Source organism: Pseudophryne corroboree (genome assembly GCF_028390025.1).
Source record: "Pseudophryne corroboree isolate aPseCor3 chromosome 3 unlocalized genomic scaffold, aPseCor3.hap2 SUPER_3_unloc_1, whole genome shotgun sequence".
NCBI lineage: Eukaryota > Metazoa > Chordata > Amphibia > Anura > Myobatrachidae > Pseudophryne > Pseudophryne corroboree.
The window spans coordinates 4517580-4540073 of NW_026967493.1; the positions used below are offsets into that span (position 1 = coordinate 4517580).

Consider the following 22494-nt stretch of genomic DNA (forward strand, 5'->3'; position numbering starts at 1 on the left):
TTAGAGAGTGAGAGCGGAGCAGCTGATTGGTCAGTCAGGCTAGGACGGGCCTGGGATGGTTACCTGTGCTGTACTACTAGTGGTGACAGTCACACTGGTGACAGCTGTTGTGTGTATGGGAGACACTGGGGCTGCAGCAGCAGGACAGGGCTGACCACGCTGGTGAGTTCTGTGTCATTACCTCTCTGGTCTGTCACCCTCAGCCGCCTGGCTCACTCTGTCTCATAATATATATATATATATATATATATATATATATATATATATATATATAATGTGTGTGTGTGTATATATATATATATATATATTTATACACATACACACACACACACACACCACATTCTCTCTTCCTCATACTCTACTGCTTGTGGCTTGCTGGGACTTGTAGTCCCCCATCTCCCGCCTTGGCAGCCACTCTAACTTGCTGAGCCTACAGAGAAATAACGCAGCGAGCACGGCTGCAGACGCTCCGTAACAGATGGGTGACAGAGACCGGTCTGTGATGGGGGAGCCTGATGTGTATAAAACAACATGTCAGGGTTAATTTACTAAGATGGGAGTTCTATGTAATAGAACATGCCGATTTTTTGAAATAAATGAACGAGAACTCGTTCATATCTTTCAGTGTGGAGGCTCCAGCGATGAACGATGCACGGCCCCACGCTCGTTCATCGCTGGTCCCCCGTCGGCTGTGCATGCAGCCCAATATGGACGATCTTGTCCAGATTTGCCTGCACTTCAATGGAGCCGCGTGATGGGGGGAGTAAAGAAACTTCACTCCCCCCGTCACTGCCCCCCCGCCGCCGGGTCGCTCGTCGGCCGTATCCGCCGTCGGGCAGCTCGGCGGCGGGTCGGCCAGTGTGTAGGGCCCTTAAAATGGGATGTTGCCCATAGCAACCAATCACATTCCAGGTATTATCTTCTAGAACAGGGGTGGGCAATTATTTCAGCTGGGGGGCCGCTTAACACTTCCAGTGAATAGTCGAGGGCCACACATAAAATATCTTGTAAATCGGGTCTGAACTGTACCGCAATGTGTTGGCGCGTCGGTCCGCAGCAACGGGATGGTACAAACAAAGCAATCGCACGGGCGATCGCAAGGTGATTGAGAGGAAGAGGATGTTTGTGGGTGGCAACTGACCGTTTTAGAGGAGTGTCCGGAAAAACGCAGGCGGGACCTGGCATTTGAAGGGAAGGTTTCTGACGTCCGCTCCGGTCTCGATCATCGCACTGGAAGAGTAAGTCCTGGGCTGTGCAGAGACTGCACAAACTTTTGTTTGTGCAGTTCTCTGCAGATGCGATCACACCCATGCACAGCGTTTACCCCCACCCCTGTAGGCGGCGACTACCTGATCGCAGCAGTGCAAAAATCGCCTGCTAGCGATCAGGTCTGAATTAGGCCTATAGTTATGTATACAGGTTGAGTATCCCATATCCAAATATTCCGAAATACGGAATATTCCGAAATACAGACTTTTTTGAGTGAGATAGTGAAATCTTTGTTTTTTGATGGCTCAAAGTACACAAACTTTGTTTAATACTCAAAGTTATTAAAAATATTGTATTAAATGACCTTCAGGCTGTGTGCATAAGGTGTATATGAAACATAAATGAATTGTGTGAATGTACACACACTTTGTTTAATGCACAAAGTTATAAAAAATATTGGCTAAAATTACCTTCAGGCTGTGTGTATAAGGTGTATATGTAACATAAATGAATTCTGTGCTTAGATTTAGGTCCCATCACCATGATATCTCATTATGGCATGCAATTATTCCAAAATACGGAAAAATCCGATATCCAAAATACCTCTGGTCCCAAGCATTTTGGATAAGGGATACTCAACCTGTATAACAATAAAAACATAGTGTGTGTGTATATATATATATATATATATATATATATATATATATATATATATATATATATATAACACTATAAAAACATACACCACAATATACATTAAATACGTAGTTTTTTACGGGCAAAAAACAAAATGTCTAAAAAAAATAATAATAAAAAATCCAGTAATAAAAAATTTGCGCTGGTCCTATATAGCAGTCTCTACCCCCCCCCCCCCTCCCCTTCCTCCCCCTCCTCCCCCCCACCCTCTCTGCTGGACCTATATAGCAGTCTCTATCCTCCCCTAAACCCATATAGCAATCCCTCCCCTCCTAACTAACCCTCCCCTCCCATGAACCTATATAGCAGCTTTTAAAGTTGAGCATTTATTCCTTTACCTTTTTTCACAGTGGCAGATCCGGGGCCCGCTGCCTGATCCCCGCTGCCCGCTGTGCCGCACGCAGTCCCTGCTGCTACTGCCTGCTGCCCGCTCCTGCCATGGCCCCGCCCCCAGTGCCTGACCTCACAGTGGAAATCCCGGTCAGCAGACCCAGTGACGTGACCGGGATTTCCTCTGCGGCGCCGCTTCTTGGAGTTAGGTAGCGCAATGACGAGCGGCTCAGCCAGTCGGGCCGCTTGTCATTGCACAGTGGTGTGGGAAAGCGGGGCCGGACAGGATCGGTTCGCGGGCCGCATCCGGCCCGCGGGCCGCATGTTGCCCACCCCTATTCTAGAAGGTGCTAGATAAATGAGAAGTAGAATATGATTGGTTGCTATGGGCAACATCCCATCTTAAATAGAATTCCTATTTTAGTAAATTTACCCCATCATTCCAGTTTGGCTGCATGTATTCAGGGTAAGAAGCCGACGTGGTCACATGTAATGGACAAGTTACTGCAATCAGAATACCAGTAATCACACTACGTGATAGACACCGCAAGTGAGGTAGGTGGCCGGGAGTCTCTTAGTAGCCTGTGGCTGTAAGTCTCTCCATAGAATGTATAGCAAACATCGATGAAACGCACCTGCTCCACCTTGAACGGGCTCCTGGGAACTGTAAACAACCGAGCTGCTGACACTTGTTATACCTGGAACACAGCGGATTGTGATATGTATTGTTGGAGCTAACGCGTTTCTCCGCCTATCCAGCCGTTTCCTCAGAGGTGTATGTATGCCATACTAAGACTGCCTTACACATCGGTACGACCAGCCCAGCCCACTTACACTACTCCCTGTTACACGCGGCCATTCTCTACTAGTGCTTCTGTGTTTTATTGATATTTTACATATTTTTATTTATATAATATATATATATATATATATATATATATATTTTTTTTTTTTTTTTTTGCTTTTAGAGTCCACGTTTGCAAATCTTTTACCAAACTGTAATTTCATTGGTCTGAATTGCCATCATAATCCCTGCTCCCACATGCTGTATGACTCCTGACACACTGTTCTCCCATCTGTTTGCAGAGAGAGAGACATCATGGTGGACAGGGAGCTGTTAGTATCTGCCCCTGGGAAGGTCATTCTGCACGGAGAGCATGCAGTGGTGCACGGGAAGGTACTGTGTCTCTCCTGTCTCCTATTGCCCAGTGTATGACATTGTACTGCACCGAGCATCCCATTGCTGAGTATCTGTTATTGCCTTGTTGCTGACACCTCATAAATGGTCCATCGGATCTCGTAAAATAAAGTTGATTTACTGTATACTATTATATTATAACAGTCCTCTCACTGGTTCATCCGCTCAGCCAAGATTGCTGTGCCCTGACAGGTCTACTTACAAGTGTGGTGATAGTGCTGGTCACCACAGCAATATAAAACCTCCTATCACCACCGTTTGTAATATCGCTGGACCAGCTAAGCTGTACTGGTCGGCGGTGGGAGTGAGTGGCCTTAACGTGTCATTGGATACAGGGTGTCTGTAACTGAATGCAGGTGCTATAGGGAGACAAGGCCCAACCCCTGTCCCTGTGCGGCAGCACCGCTTGCCCCCCCCCTAGTTACAGCGCTGGTGACACACGTCCCATTAACTATAGGTAAACCATAGGAGTAGCTGTGGTTCCATGCTGTGAGCAATGGGTATATGTTGTGCAGGGGCCAGGGCGTCCGCTAAAGGTGGGGATAGGTGAGGTTAGTGCAGGAGACTTCTGTCCACCCTCCCTATATCTTATAGCTTTTATACAGACAGATGCTGCACATATAATACATGATTACTCAGGGGGTTAGGTCAATGAGTAATACACAGGATCACAGTGACGTGATCTGTGATTGCTTCCTGGCCAAGATAAAAAAATTTATTTGGAAAGACCTAGATCTTCCCCATATACATTCTTTTAAAGCGTGTGGTATGTTACGTCGGCCGTTATTGCATCGACATGCACCAGGTTGCCATGACGACCAAACGTCCCTAGCGGCCCAACGATCACTTAATTGGTACCGACGGCTGCAGCGGCTCCCGGGTCCCGCGGTCAGGTGACCTTTACTTCCCTGTGATGGAGCTGCGGTTTCGGTGAGTCCTATCTAAGACAGTAGTTTGTGGGAGAGGAATTGCTTTATGCTGTGCTATGTATTTTATACATTTCTCTAACGTCCTTGAGGATGCTGGGACTCCGTAAGGACCATGGGGAATAGACGGGCTCCGCAGGAGATAGGGCACTTTAAGAAAGCTTTGGACGCTGGGTGTGCACTGGCTCCTCCCTCTATGCCCCTCCTCCAGACCTCAGTTTTACACTGTGCCCAGAGCAGGATGGGTGCACTGCAGAGAGCTCTCCTGAGTTCTCTGCCTAGAAGCATTTTTGTTTGGATTTTCTCTACTTTTTTACAGGGAACACTGCTGGCAACAGGCTCCCTGCATCGAGAGACTGAGGAGAGAGGAGCAGACCTTCTTGTCTAAGATAGGCTCTGCTTCCTCGGCTACTGGACACCATTAGCTCCAGAGGGGGTGAACACAGGTTCTTACTGGGCGTCCACCCCCGGAGCCGCGCCGCCGTTCTCCTCGCAGAGCCAGAAGAACCGAAGTCAGAAGACGGCAGGCGGCAGAAGCCTTCAGCTTCACTGAGGTAACGCACAGCAATGCAGCTGTGCGTCATTGCTCCCATACACCTCACATACTCCGGTCACTGTAAGGGTACAGGGGCGGGGGGGGGGGGCGCCCTGGGCAGCAATATAACACCTCTATTATGGCAAAAGACAATATACATGTACAGGTGGGCACTGTGCATGTATATAAAAGAGCCCCCGCCATATTTTAGTAAGTTTGAGCGGGACAGAAGCCCGCCGCCGAGGGGGCGGGGCTTCTCCCTCAGCACTCACCAGCGCCATTTTCTCTCCACAGCACCGCTGAGAGGAAGCTCCCCGGACTCTCCCCTGCTTACACACGGTGAAGGGGTGTTTAAAAGAGAGGGGGGGGCGGATAACATATTATACAGCGCGGCTGGGGGAAAAACATTTTGTGTTGGTCTCCAGGGTCATTGCGCTGGGGTGTGTGCTGGCATACTCTCTCTCTGTCTCCTCAAAGGGCCTTGAAGGGGATACTGTCTTCAGAAAAGAGGTTCCCTGTGTGTGTGTGAAGTGTGTCGGTACGCATGTGTCGATATGTTTGACGAGGAAGGCTCGCTTAATGTGGAGGGGGAGTGCTTGAATGTCATGTCGCCGTCGGCAACACCGACACCGGAATGGGTGGATATGCTGAATGTCTTGAATGCAAATGTCAATCATTGCATAAAAGGTTAGACAAGGCTTAAGCTAGGGATCAGTCAGGTAGCCAGTCCATGCCTGTCCCTGTGGCGCCAGGCCCTTCAGGGTCTCAGAAGCGCACCATATCCCAGATCGATGACACAGATACCGACACGGATACTGACTCTAGTGTCGACTATGAAGATGCAAAATTACAGCCGAGGGTGGCAAAAGGTATTCGGTACATGATTATTGCCATTAAAGAGGTTTTGCATATTACTGAGGAACTCCCTGTCCCTGACACGAGGGTACACATGTATAAAGGGAAAAAGCCTGAAGTCGCCTTTCCGTCCTCAATTGAACTGAGTGAATTGTGCGAAAAGGCTTGGGAATCTCCGGATAGGAGACCACAAGTTCCCAAAAGGATTTTTATGGTGTATCCTTTTCCACAAACGGATAGGATACGATGGGAATCTTTGCCTAAAGTAGACAAGGCGCTGACACGCTTGTCCAAAAAGGTGGCACTGCCTTCTCAGGATACGGCTTCCCTCAAGGATCCTGCTGATCGCAGGCAGGAAATTACCATGAAGCACATCTACACTCATTCAGGTACTATTGTTAGACCGGCTATGGCGTCGGCCTGGGTTTGTAGTGCGGTTGTGGCATGGGCAGATTCCTTATCTACGGAGATTGACACCTTAGATAGGGATGCCATTCAAATGACCATAGAGCATATCAGAGATGCTTCCTTGTATATGAGAGATGCTCAGAGAGACATTTGTTTATTAAGCTCCAGAATAAATGCTATGTCTATTTCTGCTAGGCGGCTCTTGTGGACCCGACAGTGGACGGGAGACGCCGATTCAAAGCGGCATATGGAGTCCTTGCCTTACAAAGGGGAGGAGTTTTTTGGAGACGGCCTCTCGGACCTTGTCTCTACTGCTACGGCTGGTAAGTAAAATTTCTTACCTTATGTCCCCCCGCAGCATACAAAAAAGGCACCTCATTATCAAATGCAGTCCTTTCGTTCCAATAAAAACAAAAAGGTACGGGGATCGTCCTTTGTTGCCAGAGAGAAAGGCAGGGGAAAGAAGCTGCACACAGCTAGTTCCCAAGAGCAGAAGTCCTCCCCTGCGTCTGCAAAGTCCACCGCATGACGCTGGGGCTTCCCGGGGTGAGGCAGATCTAGTGGGGGCTCGTCTTTGGTTTTTCAGCCACGTCTGGGTTCACTCGCAGGTGGATCCCTGGGCATTAGAGATTGTTTCTCAAGGATACAGGCTGGAATTCGAAGACTTGCCTCCTCAACGGTTTTTCAAGTCGGTTCTGCCGGCTTCCCTGTCAGAGAGGGAGCTAGTGTTGGCAGCAATCCAAAAATTGTATATTCAACAGGTGATTGTCACAGTTCCTCATCTCCAGCAAGGAGAGGGATATTACTCAACCCTGTTTGTGGTCCCGAAACCGGACGGTTCGGTCAGACCCATTTTAAACCTAAAATCCTTGAACCTGTACTTGAAGAGGTTCAAGTTCAAAATGGGATCACTCAGGGCGGTCATCGCCAGCCTGGAGGGGGGGTGGGGGGGGATTGGATGGTGTCCCTGGACATAAAGAATGCTTACCTTCATGTTCCGGTATTCCCCCCTCATCAGGCGTTCCTGAGATTTGCAGTGCAGGACTGTCACTACCAATTTCAGACGTTGCCGTTTGGGCTTTCCACAGCCCCAAGAATTTTCACCAAGGTAATGGCGGAAACGATGGTGCTCCTGCGCAGGCAGGGGGTCACAATTATCCCATACTTGGACGATCTCCTCATAAAGGCGAGATCTCGGGAGAAGTTGCTGGACAGCGTGTCTCTGTCCATGAAGACGTTGCAGTTACACGGCTGGATTCTCAATATACCGAAGACCCAGCTAGTCCGTACAACGCGTCTAACTTTTTTGGGCCTGATTCTAGACACAGACCAGAAAAAGGTTTTTCTTCCGGTCGAAAAGGTTCAGGAGCTCATAGCCCTGGTCAGGAACCTATTAAAACCAAAACAGGTTTCAGTGCATCATTGCACGCGGGTCCTGGGGAAGATGGTGGCTTCATACGAGGCCATCCCTTTCGGCAGGTTCCATGCGAAGACTTTTCAATGGGACCTCTTGGACAAGTGGTCCGGGTCCCACTTACAAATGCATCCAAGGATCACCCTGTCTCCCAAGACCAGGGTATCTCTCCTGTGGTGGCTGCACAGTGCTCACCTACTAGAGGGTCGCAGGTTCGGCATTCAGGACTGGGTCCTGGTGACCACGGACGCAAGCCTCCGAGGCTAGGGAGCAGTCACACTGGGAAGAAATTTCCAAGGTCTCTGGTCAAATCTAGAGACTTGTCTCCACATCAATGTCCTGGAGTTGAGGGCCATATACAACGCCCTGCGTCAAGCGGAAGAATTGCTTCGGGAAAAACCGGTTCTGATTCAGTCAGACAATGTCACGGCAGTGGCTCATATAAACCGCCAAGGCGGAACAAGGAGCAGAGTGGCCATGGCAGAAGCGACCAGGATTCTACGCTGGGCGGAAGGCCATGTAAGCGCGCTATCAGCAGCGTTCATCCCGGGGGTGGACAACTGGGAGGCGGACTTCCTCAGCAGGCACGACCTGCATCCGGGAGAGTGAGGACTTCATCAAGAAGTCTTCGCACAGATCACGGGTCGGTGGGGACTGCCTCAAATAGACATGATGGCATCCCGTCTCAACAAAAAGCTAAAGCGGTATTGCGCCAGGTAAAGGGACCCTCCGGCGGTAGCGGTAGACGCTCTGGTGACACTTTGGGTGTTCAGATCAGTCTATGTGTTTCCTCCTCTTCCTCTCATACCCAAAGTGTTGAGAATAATAAGAATAAGCAGGGTCAGAACAATCCTCATTGTTCCAGATTGGCCACGGAGGACTTGGTATCCGGAGCTGCAAGAGTTGCTCACAGAAGATCCGTGGCCTCTTCCTCTAAGGCAGGACCTGCTGCGGCAGGGGCCCTGTCTGTTCCAAGACTTACCGCGGCTGCGTTTGATGGCATGGCGGTTGAACGCCGGATCCTAGCGGAAAAAGGGATTCCGGAGGAGGTCATTCCTACCCTGATCAAGGCTAGGAAAGACATTATCACCGTATATGGCGAAAATATGTTTCTTGGTGTGAGGCCAGAGCTGCTCCTACGGAGGAGTTCCATTTGGGCCGTCGACTTCACTTCCTTCAAACAGGAGTGACTTTTGGGCCTAAAATTAGGGTCCATAAAGGTCCAAATTTCGGCCTTATCCATTTTCTTTCAAAGAGAATTAGCCTCTCTTCCTGAAGTACTTTTGTGAAGGGAGTGCTGCATATTCAGCCTCCCTTTGTGCCTCTGGTGGCGCCTTGGGATCTTAACGTGGTGTTACATTTCCTCAAGTCACCTTGGTTTGAACCACTCAAAACTGTGGAGTTGAAATACCTCACGTCGAAAGTGGTCATGTTGTTGGCATTGGCTTCGGCAAGACGTGTTTCAGAATTGCCAGCTTTATCACATAAAAGCCCATACTTGGCTTTTCCCATGGATAGGGCAGAGTTGAGGACTCGTCATCACTTTCTGCCAAAAGTGGTCTCATCTTTTCATGTGAACCAACCTATTGTCGTGCCTGTGGCTACACGGGACTTGGAGGATTCCGAGTCCCTGGATGTGGTCAGGGCTTTGAAGATTTATGTGACCAGAATGGCTAGAATCAGGAAGACTGAAGCTCTGTTTGTTCTGTATGCGGCCAACAAGGTTGGCGCTCCTGCTTCAAAGCAGACTATTGCTCGCTGTATCTGTAATACGATTCAGCAGGCGCATTCTACGGCAGGTTTGCCATTGCCTAAATCGGTTAAGGGCCATTCCACTAGGAAAGTGGGCTCTTCTTGGGCGGCTGCCCGAGGGGTCTCGGCATTACAGTTGTGCCGAGCAGCTACTTGCTCGGGGTCTAACACCTTTGCAGAGTTCTATAAGTTTGATACCCTGGCTGAGGAGGACCTCCTGTTTGCTCAATCTGTGCTGCAGAGTCATCCGCACTCTCCCTGCCCATTTGGGAGCTTTGGTATAATCCCCATGGTCCTTACGGAGTCCCCAGCATCCTCAAGGACGTTAGAGAAAATAAGATTTTACTTACCGGTAAATTTATTTCTCGTAGTCCGTAGAGGATGCTGGGCGCCCGTCCCAAGTGCGGACTTCTTCTGCAAGACTTGTATATAGTTGTTGCTTACATAAGGGTTATGTTATAGTTTATCGGTTGAACCGAGGCTATGTTGTTCATACTGTTGACTGGGTAGTGTATCACAAGTTATATGGTGTGGTTGGTATGGATCTCGCCCTTAGATTTACAAAAATCCTTCCTCGTACTGTCCATCTCCTCTGGGCACAGTTTCCCTAACTTAGGTCTGGAGAAGGGGCATAGAGGCAGGAGCCAGTGCACACCCAGAGTCCAAAGCCTTCTTAAAGTGCCCTATCTCCTGCGGAGCCCGTCTATTCCCCATGGTCCTTACGGAGTCCCAGCATCCTCTACGGACTACGAGAAATAGATTTACCGTTAAGTAAAATCTTATTTTTATATGCTTCATCTCAGATGGCGTTGGCGGTGGGTTTAAACCTGAGAACCTTCCTCAGGCTGCGGCCATCCAAAGATAATAAGGTCCTGATAAACCTTCCTAACATTGGAACCAAGCTGAGTTGGAGCGTCTGTGACCTGCAACCCCTGCTCCATACTTTCCAAGGTGAGAAACATTTTATATTTATATTTTATATACTATGTGATTGTTCCAACCACCCAACTCTCCACCTCAAATAGCGTGTGTGACCCTCAGCCATCTAGTCAGATTGTTTAGAACTGAAGCACACATCTCTACGTGTGTACACAGCATTACAGAGGCCTGGCGTCATGGCGATTTCTCCTTTCCCCACCGATTAATGATTAATGCATATTCCTTGTGTACCCCAATAATGATTAATGCATATTCCTGCTCCCTTATAGGGAACGCTGGACAAGAACCGGCCAGTCCTGGCCCAGAACAGCTGGAAGTGCTGATGAGGTTTGCAGGTATTCCTGAGGACTCCAGAGACACGGAGGCTCTTGCTGTCCTGACCTTCCTGTATCTCTACCTGTCTATCTGTGGGCGGTGAGTGAGGCGCCGATACTGTGACTGCACATCTAAACGTACCGCTGCCGGTCCCCGGTGACATGCTCTGATGTGACGGGACCTGTAATGTCTCAGGGACCTGCAAAGTACTGATTATCACATACTGTACCATGACATATTGTTATAGAGCGATGCAATTGATTGTTGCATCAATTAATACTTTTATTGTATGTTTAACCTAGTGCACATGTTTAAAGTTCAGGTTCAGTATGTTATATTGACATTTATCACATCAACACGATATTGTTGACACATTCTGCATGCCGATACGTTCAGCTTGTCGACAATCAGAAATGTGGACACAGTGATAATGTCAGCCAGGTGTTTCCTCCCTAACGTCAACATTTCCACTATGTCGGCATGTCACGTGTCTGTTTCTGGTCCTTGTCGTCATGTTAGATATCAACACTTTAACCATGCCAACATCATAACCCGACATTGCAGTGTCGGCATTATGAATGGTGACTGCTTACCTAAAAGTCCCCTCAGACGTTTGGCATCCGTACGGAAAACAGACAGTCAGTAAGTCAACACCAGATAGGCAACAGTCAATAGATCAACAGGATCACAAGGTCGACAGATAAATGGTCGACACAAAAAAAAGTGATTTTTTTTTTTTCATGATTTTTAGGGTGAGGACTAGGCACTTAGGGGGGAGGGGGTTAGGGTTAAAAAAAAAAATCCACAAAAAAACATTTAAAACTTTTTTTTTTTGTGACCTTTTACCCCGTTGACCTAAATAAATCCATATAGATAATTTCACTGTCACCCTTTTGACCCTCCATTGAAAGAAGTAATTGTAAGTCTCCAGGGGGTATATTTACTAAAGGTCGATTTTGTTTGTCTGTTTTTGTTCGATTTTAGATTGATGTTAAATTGATTTTAATCGATGTTGGGCTTCCAGGGTTAAAAAACACATTTACTAACATTTAAAAATGAATATTAAAAAATCATCTGCTAGTAAATGTGTGTTTTAACCCTGGAAGCCCAACATCGATTAAAATCGAATGAACATCGATAAAAAATAAAATAAAATAAAAATAAAAAAATCGACCTATAGTAAATATACCCCCGATGACCCAAACGCAGGTCTGTCACGGCCCTTTCTGGGGTGTGTCACAGTGTGCCGCTGCAATCCCGTGTGCAGATAGATGGTTCCGGCGTCTTACTTCCGGTGGCTATGCCGTGAGGCCATAGGGTTATTATTATACTTTATTTATGTAACCCCTCTCTCACCACCCAGGGGTACTTAATACATATGTGCCTCCACCCAAGCTATATTCTATTTGGCTTGCTTGGGTAAGCCTGATGGGTAGGCAATCTGTGTCCTATGTATAGGCATGTGAGATTACAATTGTACTAGTTTAAACAATAACATGACATTTACACCTGAAATTGTTGCTGTATAAGAATACCTGTATTCTTTATCTGCTTTCACAAAGAATATTACACTAGAATGTTATGCAACAGACAAGTACATAGGTTTTAATGTAAGCACATAGGTATAATAACATTGCCAACATTAACATTTATCTAATAGTTGCACCGTATGTAGTTGTAGAACACATAGATATGCCCTATTAAATACAAATAACAAAACAAAACAAAAATCATAACTATAAACCCGGGTTCAAATTTGTCTCACTGTGTACTGCAGTAACGTCGGTGCACTTACGTTGGGGCCCTTTAAGGAAGATCTTAAGTTTCGTTAACGGTGAGAAAGTATTTCACTAGTTCCACTGTGAAGGATTAGTCAGCACTATATGTGCTGTACTGTATGTTGTCGCTTCTCCTTGTAAGTCTAAACTGAGTTTGAAGTTATATTTCTCTGTTTAACAAACTCTTTAGTTCAGTGTTTCCCAACCGCGGTCCTCAAGGCACACTAACAGTCCTGGTTTTAGTGATATCCAGGCTTGAACACAGGTGACATAATTAGTAACTCAGTTATTTTGATTTAACCATCTGTGATGAAGCCTGGATATCACTAAAATCTGCACTGTTGGTGTGCCTTGAGGACCGCGGTTGGGAATGCCTGCTTTAGTTGAATGTAGAAATTTTTTTGATTCACGCAGAAAATTACAATTCACCTACTCAATATAGCTGCGTTTAATCCCCTTCAGGAAAGACTTCAGTCATTTTATATTTAATTCACTCCTCCGTAAAACTCAACTGTAACCATCAAATCAAAATTTCCTTTCCAGTTTTTAACTTTGCTTTATATATTAGTAGCTACATTTGTTTAAAATCCAGAAAGGCAGCATATGTCTCTTCATCTGCCTCCGTTAGAACTTAGTTATGAACCTCTCATTTACTATATGGAGTCACACATGCAGCCACTCCACGGTCCTGCCACTCTTCTACTAACTTGTGTGTAGTTCTGACAGCTACTCTTCCCTCTGCAACTGTTATGGAGTTGGCGCAATAGGTAGCAATGTCACAGATGGTGCTGCTTATTATGTGAGCTGAGTAATGTAGCTACCTCTACAATGTTTATGAACCTCCGTAGATGAGATCCATTATATTTTATGCAGCTATACTGTACTTTATCTTCTTGGATTAACTGTCACTTAGCTGCTGTAATAGCTACAAAGTATTAGTCTAAGATATTTACTCCTTTGAAGTTACAAGTGCATGCAATATTAGCTGCAGTGCAGGGGTTGTCACTTTGCCTTGGTGTAGCTGGGGTGAGTATAGTATTACACTAAAGGTGTGTACACACGGTAAGATATTTTCTTCCGATTCTGACTATATAGTCAGAATCGGAAGAAAATATAGTGCAGATCGCAAGGTGACAGTCACCTTGCGATCCCGATCCGATGCCGATGCGCGGCCCCGCGCGGTCGGCATCGGAAGAAAAAATAGGCTGTGCAGGCAAGTCAATCCTGACTATCTCTATAGAAGAGATAGTCAGGATTGAAATCGCACATAGCCAGCATCGCAAGCACAGTTATTATGTGCTTGCGATACTGGCTAAGTGCCGACCCGGCCCCCTGTCGCACGGTGAGAATCGGATAAGTCCGAATCTCACCGTGTGTATGCACCCTTACAAATGCCTCACTGCTGCTCAGTCTCCACCTCCTGCCGACACTCCCCCAACTTCTCCCTTCACTTACAGCCACACAGAATGGAGCCTCTGCTGCTTCTGTGTTGTGACTGTCAGAGTCTGTGGGGCAGATGTATTAAGCCTGGTGAAGTGATAAAGTGGAAGGTGATAACGCTCTAGCCAATCAGCTGCTAACTTCCATGTTACAGGCTGGGTTTGAAAAATTACAGTTAGGAGCTCACTGGCTGGTGCGTTATCACCTTCCACTTTATCACTTCACCTGGCTTAATACATCTGCCCCTGTGTCTGTAGTAGGTAGAGCTGTCATAACTCGGGGTACAGGAAGGAACCCTCTCCGCCTCCCTGTCACAGACGCGCCCTTCTAATACTGCTGGTTGATTTGACTAGCACTGATGCCGGGTTCTGTGAACAGTGCTGAGCCTCAATGCCGTTGACGCCACCTTTACTGCCAGGAAGCTCTGCTCTGGCTTCACACACTAAGCCCCCTCCGGCCGCCGCAATGTATACCACTCAGCTCTAATGTGGGCGACGGCCGGAGCAGCAATGAGGTGTGTGCTCTCACCAGAGGATCTGCAGTCTTCTTGTCAGCTACACTGACAGCACCTATCCACCCCTCTCTAGTAGTCACATGACCCACTCTGAGGTGATGCCCCGCCCACTGGCAATCACCCCACTAGGTGATTGACAGTTAGGAGCACAAGGACATTAACCATTTAGATGAACTGTGAAACCATAAAATGAGCTTTAATTGTATTTACCACTACATTTACATCAATGTACATACAATTACATATATGTGAACTATATTATTTACCTCAGAAAATGCATATAAAAACATTAGTTAACTTCAATATGCTTATACTTAATTTTTATTAAAATATTTGAACTACCTCAGTATAAGTGTTGTATAAACCCTTAATCAGGGTTACATTTATAAGGCGCCACAAGGGTTCCGCATCTTAGGCACCTCCAGCGGGCATGTCAATACAAGTCTCAGCGCCTGTGACATTGGCGTACTTTCGCCCATCCGCTGCGTACTTAATCGCAGCTGTGATGCCATTTGTGTCATCTCTGAATAAGTCCATTTGGTGCTGAATTTGAACCGGTACTGAACTGCTGTGTTCCACCCAGGGATCTCCCATGTCTGGAGATAGCAGTTTGGTCCCAGCTGCCTACAGGAGCCGGATTGGGGTCCAGCGCTGCCTACTCCGTGTGCCTGGCCGCTGCCTTATTAACCGCATCTAAAAGGATTTCTCTTCGAATACAGGAAGATGCAGAGGCCAGAAGGTATATATGCTTTTATTGTGTTTTTATCTTTTTATAACTAACAACGAGAAATATACAGCGCAGCCGAGGCTTCTACTCTATGCGGAAGACGCGCTCGCACAGCTAAAAAAAAATGTTATTTAGCTGCCAAGGCTATTTACACGAATTTAGGGTGTTTTGGGGCTGCCAAATTCACAAATGAAAGTCCTTTTTTTTTAAATTGGGGTTAGTTCTTGAGATAATGGATGCCCTCAATATTTAACTTATCCATAACGCGTGCCTTTTGAATCCTAACATACTGGTCCACCCTCCCAGAAACTGTGGGAGACTCCCAATTTGTAGTGTAGACCCCCGCGCCTCCAGAAGAGCAAGCGTCTCTCCCGCATCCTGCCGGCTTCCTAGTGAAGAGGGAAAGTATTAATTTACCTATTTGGCGATCTCCACTCTCCCACTTTCGGCGGGGCCACTGACAAGCGCTTGCATGGCTACCGTACATGCACCGGCCAAATTCCTCCCAGCATTGAAAGAAAAAAAAACGTTATTGTTTTTACAATGAACAATCTCTGTCTGTCAAGCCGACGGCCGGGTGACAGTGCTGTACGTGCGGCAACGACACCTGCAGTTGTCGAAATCGATAGCTGCAGTTGTCGGAATGGTCAGTGTTACTGACCGTTCTTACTTTTGCGTGCACATCCTCATCCTGTCTTGCAGAAAGGAGTGGCTATAATGACGGGGGAGCCCGCCATTTGACAGAAGGTAACGCAAATATACCATTTATAGCAGGTTTTAAAGTCCACACTAACCAACCTATCGGCAGCGGAGTAGGAAACTGCACTGTAATCCTGCTGTCAGATGGCAGCCGCAGCAGCTATACTCTATTTGCATAATTGGGTGTGTCTTAGACGCATTCAGCGAATCAGTTTATTGGAACCGTGCCGCTGGTAATACTTATATTGTGCTTTTTTCTTTCTTTTATATTGTGTTTTTCTTACTTTATACCTTATTTTTGCTCTAGTATTGGTTATTGCACACTGTATATTGCACATGCAGTAGGACTTATAGGAAACATCTAGTGAGGTTCCATTTGTAGTCGGTACCGCTGTCTGCACAACCTGACCCTGGTGCCCTTTTGGTAGGTGGACACAGAGGGAGCTGGACCTTATTAATCGTTGGGCCTTCCAAGGTGAGAAGGTCATCCATGGGAACCCGTCCGGAGTGGACAACGCTGTGGGCACATGGGGTATGTATCTCGGCTGAGAGACGGGCAGGAGAATGTAACTGACCTATGAGGTTATGTTGGCTGTACGTTACATATTGGCATAGAGGGCAGATGTGATCACTTTCAGCTTATTGACCAATATGGCTTGGGTGCCAGGATATTCGTCGTCATTACAATCCCAAAAATACGTTTCTGGAGTGCCACCACCGTTACACCATCCCTTCCTCTTGTGCAGTTAGTTTGCACGGATTAGCTTGGGTTCCTCGGTATAAAGAGGATCTAGCTCACCAAAAAGGTCACCCCCGTGAGGGAGGGTAGGAGGGGGAGACGCAGCGCCTCTTGTAGGAGAGTGGTGCCACTGGAAAACAGCCGTGAGTGCCACCTTGTGGCACTAGAGCCAAGAGTACAAAACCATGGCAGCCAATCAGACTCTTGATTTTCATTGTCTAACACGCACTACATATTTTGGGTATCCGGATGATAGGTCAACAGGTTCAAAAAGGTCGACACACAAATGGTTGACACATTATTTGGGGGGGTTTCACACGTTCTCCCAACATTTGCTTGATGTACTGTCCACGTGTCGACTGGGAATAGGACCTTGCCCGAAGCTTGGCGAGCGTACACGATTGTAGGGAAAAAAAACTGTCTCGACCATGTGTGTGTCGACCATTGCCACATCGACCTTTTGTACCCGTCTGCCTAATGCATGACGGCTATTTGATGTAGACCCCGTTCACTGGCAACCTTAACGTTGCCGATTTTCTATACCACAGCTGATATTTTGCACCTAAATGGCATTTTAGTAAATAAGCCCTAATAGCACCAGTCTGTGAGTTAGAAAATTGACAAGTGCACCCAATGCCCCCTGGGCTCAGACAAGAGCATGAGATATTAACAGTGCTGGGGCAGTTTCCTAGGGGCCCCACACTTGGGGCCTAATTCAGACCTGATCGCAAAAGCAAAATCTTTCTCTAATGGGCAAAACCATGTGCACTGCAGGTGGGCCAGATGTAACATGTGCAGAGAGAGTTAGATTTGGGTGGGTTATATTGTTTATGTGCAGGGTAAATACTGGCTGCTTTATTTTTATACTGCAGTTTAGATTTCAGTTTGAACACACCCCACCCAAATCTAACTCTCTCTGCACATGTTACATCTGCCCCCCCTGCAGTGCACATGGTTTTGGCTATTAGAGAAAAATGTTGCTGTTGAGATCAGGTCTGAATTAGGCCTTTAGCTACATCACTGAGGCGAGGGCACTGTGAGCTGGGGGTTCTGTGTGGCATAACGTGGACCGGCGGCACTACAGTGCGTATAACACATTTGTGGTTCTGGGCGTATTTTATTTTATGCATTTTATTTTTTAATGGCCAGCCTGTCCTATTGACTGGATTGATTTCCTGTAGGTGGAGCGCTGCAATACCAAGCTGGAGAAATCACGCCAATGACGAGGTAGGGTTTGTACCCTTTGCTTCTCCCCCAGCTCCCTCGGCGCATATTACAGACCCGTCCGCTATAACACCGTTCTTCTTCTTCCTGACGGACACGTCTGTGATTCCCCCCCAGACCTGCCGGTGTGAGTGCGGTGCCTCTTTGTGCCTCAGTTGTATTATTCTGCAGAAGTAGAAAGACACAGCCGTTAGCTGCACTGTGTGTATGGCATTCGTCATCATAATTAGGACTAGCAGGGACATTGTCTATCTCCCATTGTATGTCCGTACTTCCCGTAGCAAAATATTTTCATGTTGTATTTTTGTTTTTTTTTATGTTGTGGTTTTCTTTTTTTATGTTGTGTTTTTGTTTTGTTTTTACGGCTGGTTTAGTGATATGTTACGTTGTGTTTCCAGGGTCCCGGTGCTGCAGATCTTACTCACCAACACACGAGTCCCGCGCAGTACAAAGACCCTGGTGGCCGGGGTGAAAGAGAAGCTGCTGAAGGTCCCGTGTCTTCCCTTGGCATTAAACTCGTTTTTTAGTGTGTATGGCCCTATTTGTGGTGCCGCCGTTATCCTTGTTATATATATATACTTTAGAAACCTTTATGGGGGGAATTCAATTGTTTTTTGCACGCCTGCAAGTAATGGGCACCCAACGGAGCTATTCAATGGCCGACCAATACTTATTGCTTGCCGCTCCAAATGCATCGGTTTAGCCACGTCACATACTGGGCACCCAGAAGCCCGACCTATCACACAATCCCGCTCTCCACCATCAGGAGGGTGCGGGCAGATATACGCAACTAAGATCTCCGTATTATCTGACTATTATGTCGTAATATTTTTCACTCGGTGTGCATTAGGGAACCTTTGTTTTTTCCTACACAGAATTACCCCTCCCTTTTAGCACCTGAGTGACATCACTATCTGATTGAGCAGCTCACCACTTTGTGCGGGTGCGGGCAGATGCAATGGGCGCCGGCGGCACTCACACCCAATCAGCATAACAAATGAATAGGCTCCACCTGGCTCCATCTGCGCCTCCATAAAACAATTGAATTCCCTTCTGTACTTATTTTACAAGATTACAAAGTGCAGAGTAATTCCTACAACAAGCGGGGCTATTATAGGGACGTATGTATTGTTAACGGGAATGCAGACCCAAACCACTTGCACGGCATGACCAGGCGGGCGGGTTTTCCCTGAAACCGAGGCTCGTCTCCTCTACCGGCATGTATGTGTCTCCCACTTTGTCCAGTGTAAGAGAGGAAACCATTTCCTCTTCAACGAAGCGCTAGGTTGAGATGTCGGAAGTCCATGACCGTCGACATCACTTGTCGTTTGTTCATGTTTTGCAGTCGGCATTCTGGAGGAGTTCCCAGTGTCGCAAAGTGCTTGGAGGGAAAGTCCTCCCCCCCTCTCTGAGGACAGGGGTGCGGACCGCAGTGTGTGGCCATCAGCCCCTCAGCATGCCGCTTCCAGCTCAGTGACTGGTGAATACGAATGAACTGAAGGGGATATTTCTACAAAAGTCTGTTCGACATACACACAGGGGGGCACTGTACACCCACAAAGTCTATTATATGCAAAAATATTATTAAATGAGCTTTTAAATATTATCTCCCTAATTAATTACAAAAAAAATATACAATTTTAACCTGGTTTTCCCTTCTAAAAGATTGCTGCTTTAAAAATACGGAATTCCCGCACAGCCTGCAGCCCGCAGGCTATTACATAAGCCCCTTAAAGCTTTTAAAGCGTATTTGTCAGTTTCCCGACTTATAATTACCTGATCGCTCAGCATCTCGCTTACCATTTGGCAGGCTCTGGGTAAGAACGGGGAGACTACCATTGCAGCCAGCACTCTCTTTCCAGCGGCAGCGGCTTCAAGTAGTGACGTGACCTAAAAGTCGCAATGCTGGACAGCAGAAAATGTTGCCGTGGGGAGACCAAGGATATTATATTGTTGGAATGGATAACTGAAGTGATTATATGCACAGTCCTCGTTGTCACATGTTGCGCCATCTTGACAATCTTGTTTTTTTACCTCACAGTATCCAGAGATCATGGAGCCTGTCCTGGCATCCATACATGCCGTTTCCCGGGAGTGCCAGCGAGTCCTACAGACTTCAGCTGATGGGTTGTCTCAGGATCAGTACTCTGTGCTGGAGGTAATATAGCTGAGGGGAGGTCAGGGAAGCCATGTTTTCAGTTTCATTGCATCACCCATTAAGTGAATGGGCAACTGGCTCTTTAGTACATGGAGATGGTAGTATTGAATTAATTAAAAACAACACACTCTCTTCTACAGAGTATTCCAGACTATCCATAGTGTACAGTATTGTTTATGCAAGAAAGGACAAAATGGAAGCTGCATCTTATTGCAGTTTAGCGTAGTCCAGAGTTTCCCAAACTCCGCCATCACAGTCCAGGCTATAAGTATATCCATGCTTCAGCACAGGTGACCTAATAAGTACCTCAGTCAACTACATATAAACATTTGGACTCAAACACAGGTATCCTTAAAACCTGGACTGTTTATGGTGGAGTTTGGGAAACTCTGGCGTATCCAATCAGGACTTGGATGTAATTGGTATAGAACGCTTTATTACATATGAGACAAAAAAAATGATTTGTGGAAAATAATTGTTCGTTTTTTACCCGTCGCGATAGATTAGAGTATGTAAGATGACGCATCACGTGGTTCTGTGTTTAGCCATGCCAACATTGGATATATTATATTGATATTGCAGGAACTATTTGACATCAATCAACATCATTTAAACGTGATCGGTGTCGGGCATTCCTCACTGGACCGGGTATGTCAGGCGACTGCGTCACATGGTCTGCACAGCAAGCTGACCGGAGCGGGAGGAGGCGGCTGTGCGATTACTCTGCTCCGCCCTGGTGCGTATTACAGTCATCTGTCGTCTATGAGTGTAAGGGAGTGCAATACTTTCCCCCAGACTACAGTGCTGTCTCTTGACAACCATTGTGATATCTCTGTTTGTCTGGGAAAGCAGACGCTTGCATTGACACGCCTGTGGGTGATTAGGGCTTAGCTCCGCCACCGATGTTCCCCGCATAGCATCACCCTCTTCCCTGATTGGCTGGCAAAGTCCCGTCTCCGGCCGTCTCACATTGCATTACAGCCGGCCCATAGTCTTTTTACCATGTGTGTGTGTATATAAATAACACCTTACTCGGCCTTACTAACGGCTCTCTCTCCTGTCAGACGTAGACCCCGGAACTGTGGAAGCCGCCAAACAGCAGCTGTCGGACTGCGGCTATCAATGCTGGGAGACCAGCATCGGGGCTCCAGGGGTCTCACTGGATTCTCCGTTATCGCTGCCAGAGGATGTCTCCCGAGCGCTCAGCACCATATAGACTGCAGTACAGCGATGGCGCATTGCATTGTGGGGCATCATGGTCATAGACGTCTGTCAGGAAAATTACATTTGAAGCTTTCTTTTGTTTTATGGGGACCGGGAGAAGCTGTGACATTGGGACAATCGTGGACGTGCCATACCAACGGTTATGACGTGGATGTTCCAGCACCAGCTATAGTTGCCTGTCTTCCGGACTGCCCGAATATTAGTGGGGAGGTGTATCAAAACGTATTAAGCGGTCAAGTGGAGACACGCTACTTGGGCACCACCGTTAGGACCTATGACTTTATTCTACTGCTGCTACAGAGCCCTTCCCTGGTGTACATCCCATGTGTGCAAGGACCGAGACCCCCAACCCGCCACGTCTATAGATGCTGCATTACCACCTGTAGACTGGCACCCGCCCAGTGGAAGGTGCAGTTTCTCCGTCCGAGTACGGCCTCCCATGTGAGCGGTTCCCATGATTGTCATTCCTCAGGGACGCTCGTCGCTGCAATAAGAAAATTAAAAGTCTTGAGAATGAATTAATCGCTAGCATTTATTTTCAGAAGCGTAAAGTCATTGCGATGGCAGCTGCTGTACGTCCAGAATCCCAGTGTGCTGTGATAATACTAGTGCAAAGCAGACATTGAGAAGCACATTGGCTGTATGACCTCGCTTTCCTGTACAGGTGCATTACACAAAACAGTCTTTCTGCAGAAGTTTCTGACCCATTCTGAGGAATACATGCAGCTGGGGCGGTAACTGTGGTCACATGACCCTGGGTAAGAGACAGCCTGACACCGTGCCCGATTTCGGCGGACATGAGGGGTGACGGACAAACTTGGATATTTTTTAAAGGGGCAATCACAAGGCTAAACCATGCCATGTACACGATTGCCCCTTCAAAAAAACATCCGAGTTCGGCCATCATCCCGCACGGCCGTCGGACTTGCCGTCATTACATCCGGCCCCTTATGTCAAGTTTATGGATTTTACTTTTTTTTTTTTCTAATTAGGTTGCGTGCAAGGTTTTTCTATTTAATCCCTGTGTACCAGAATATACAACACCATCCAGCAATGCCAACTGAAGTCAGTATTATCATGGGTTAGTCAGACCATTCCAAAGGGTTTGGTATATTTTTCGCCTGCATGTCATCATTGTCCACGTCAACACTGATTAAATGTAGACATGATTAGAATGAACAACAAAATAGTTGCCTAGCGGTGACGTACCTTGTTTGGTGGGTCCATGGCTTCAGTGGTATCTTCCGAGTCTGGCGACAGGCTAACATTGACTTCTGGTTTATCCTGCGGCATTTAGTATTGCTAACCTTCCCCCTAGTGTCTATCCCTAACCACCCCTCCCGCAGCCTAGCCCTAACCCTCCACAGCCTAGCCCTAACCCTCCACAGCCTAGCCCTAACCCTCCCCAGCCTAG

The 22494-nt window shown here is 47.1% G+C and overlaps 1 protein-coding gene across 1 annotated transcript; it reads left to right on the forward strand.

Moving 5' to 3' along the window:
• Positions 1-18: 18 nt before the first annotated feature.
• Positions 19-21598, forward strand: MVK (mevalonate kinase). The gene is made up of 11 exons (XM_063948870.1): positions 19-162; positions 3322-3412; positions 10127-10274; positions 10532-10676; positions 14893-15048; positions 16164-16267; positions 17656-17701; positions 18097-18187; positions 19740-19856; positions 20439-20592; positions 20921-21598. Exons 2-11 carry the CDS (start codon positions 3335-3337, stop codon positions 21070-21072), a joined length of 1191 nt encoding a protein of 396 aa, XP_063804940.1. The 5' UTR covers positions 19-162; positions 3322-3334; the 3' UTR covers positions 21073-21598.
• Positions 21599-22494: the final 896 nt, after the last annotated feature.

Excerpts from the sequence above, each read along its gene's own strand:
- MVK (XM_063948870.1), top strand. The coding sequence starts at position 3,335 with ATGGTGGACAGGGAGCTGTTAGTATCTGCCCCTGGGAAGGTCATTCTG. Across the intron at positions 17,702-18,096 it reads GAAATCACGCCAATGACGAG|GGTCCCGGTGCTGCAGATCT; the intron begins GTAGGGTTTGTA and ends TTGTGTTTCCAG. Across the intron at positions 18,188-19,739 it reads TGAAAGAGAAGCTGCTGAAG|TATCCAGAGATCATGGAGCC; the intron begins GTCCCGTGTCTT and ends TTTACCTCACAG.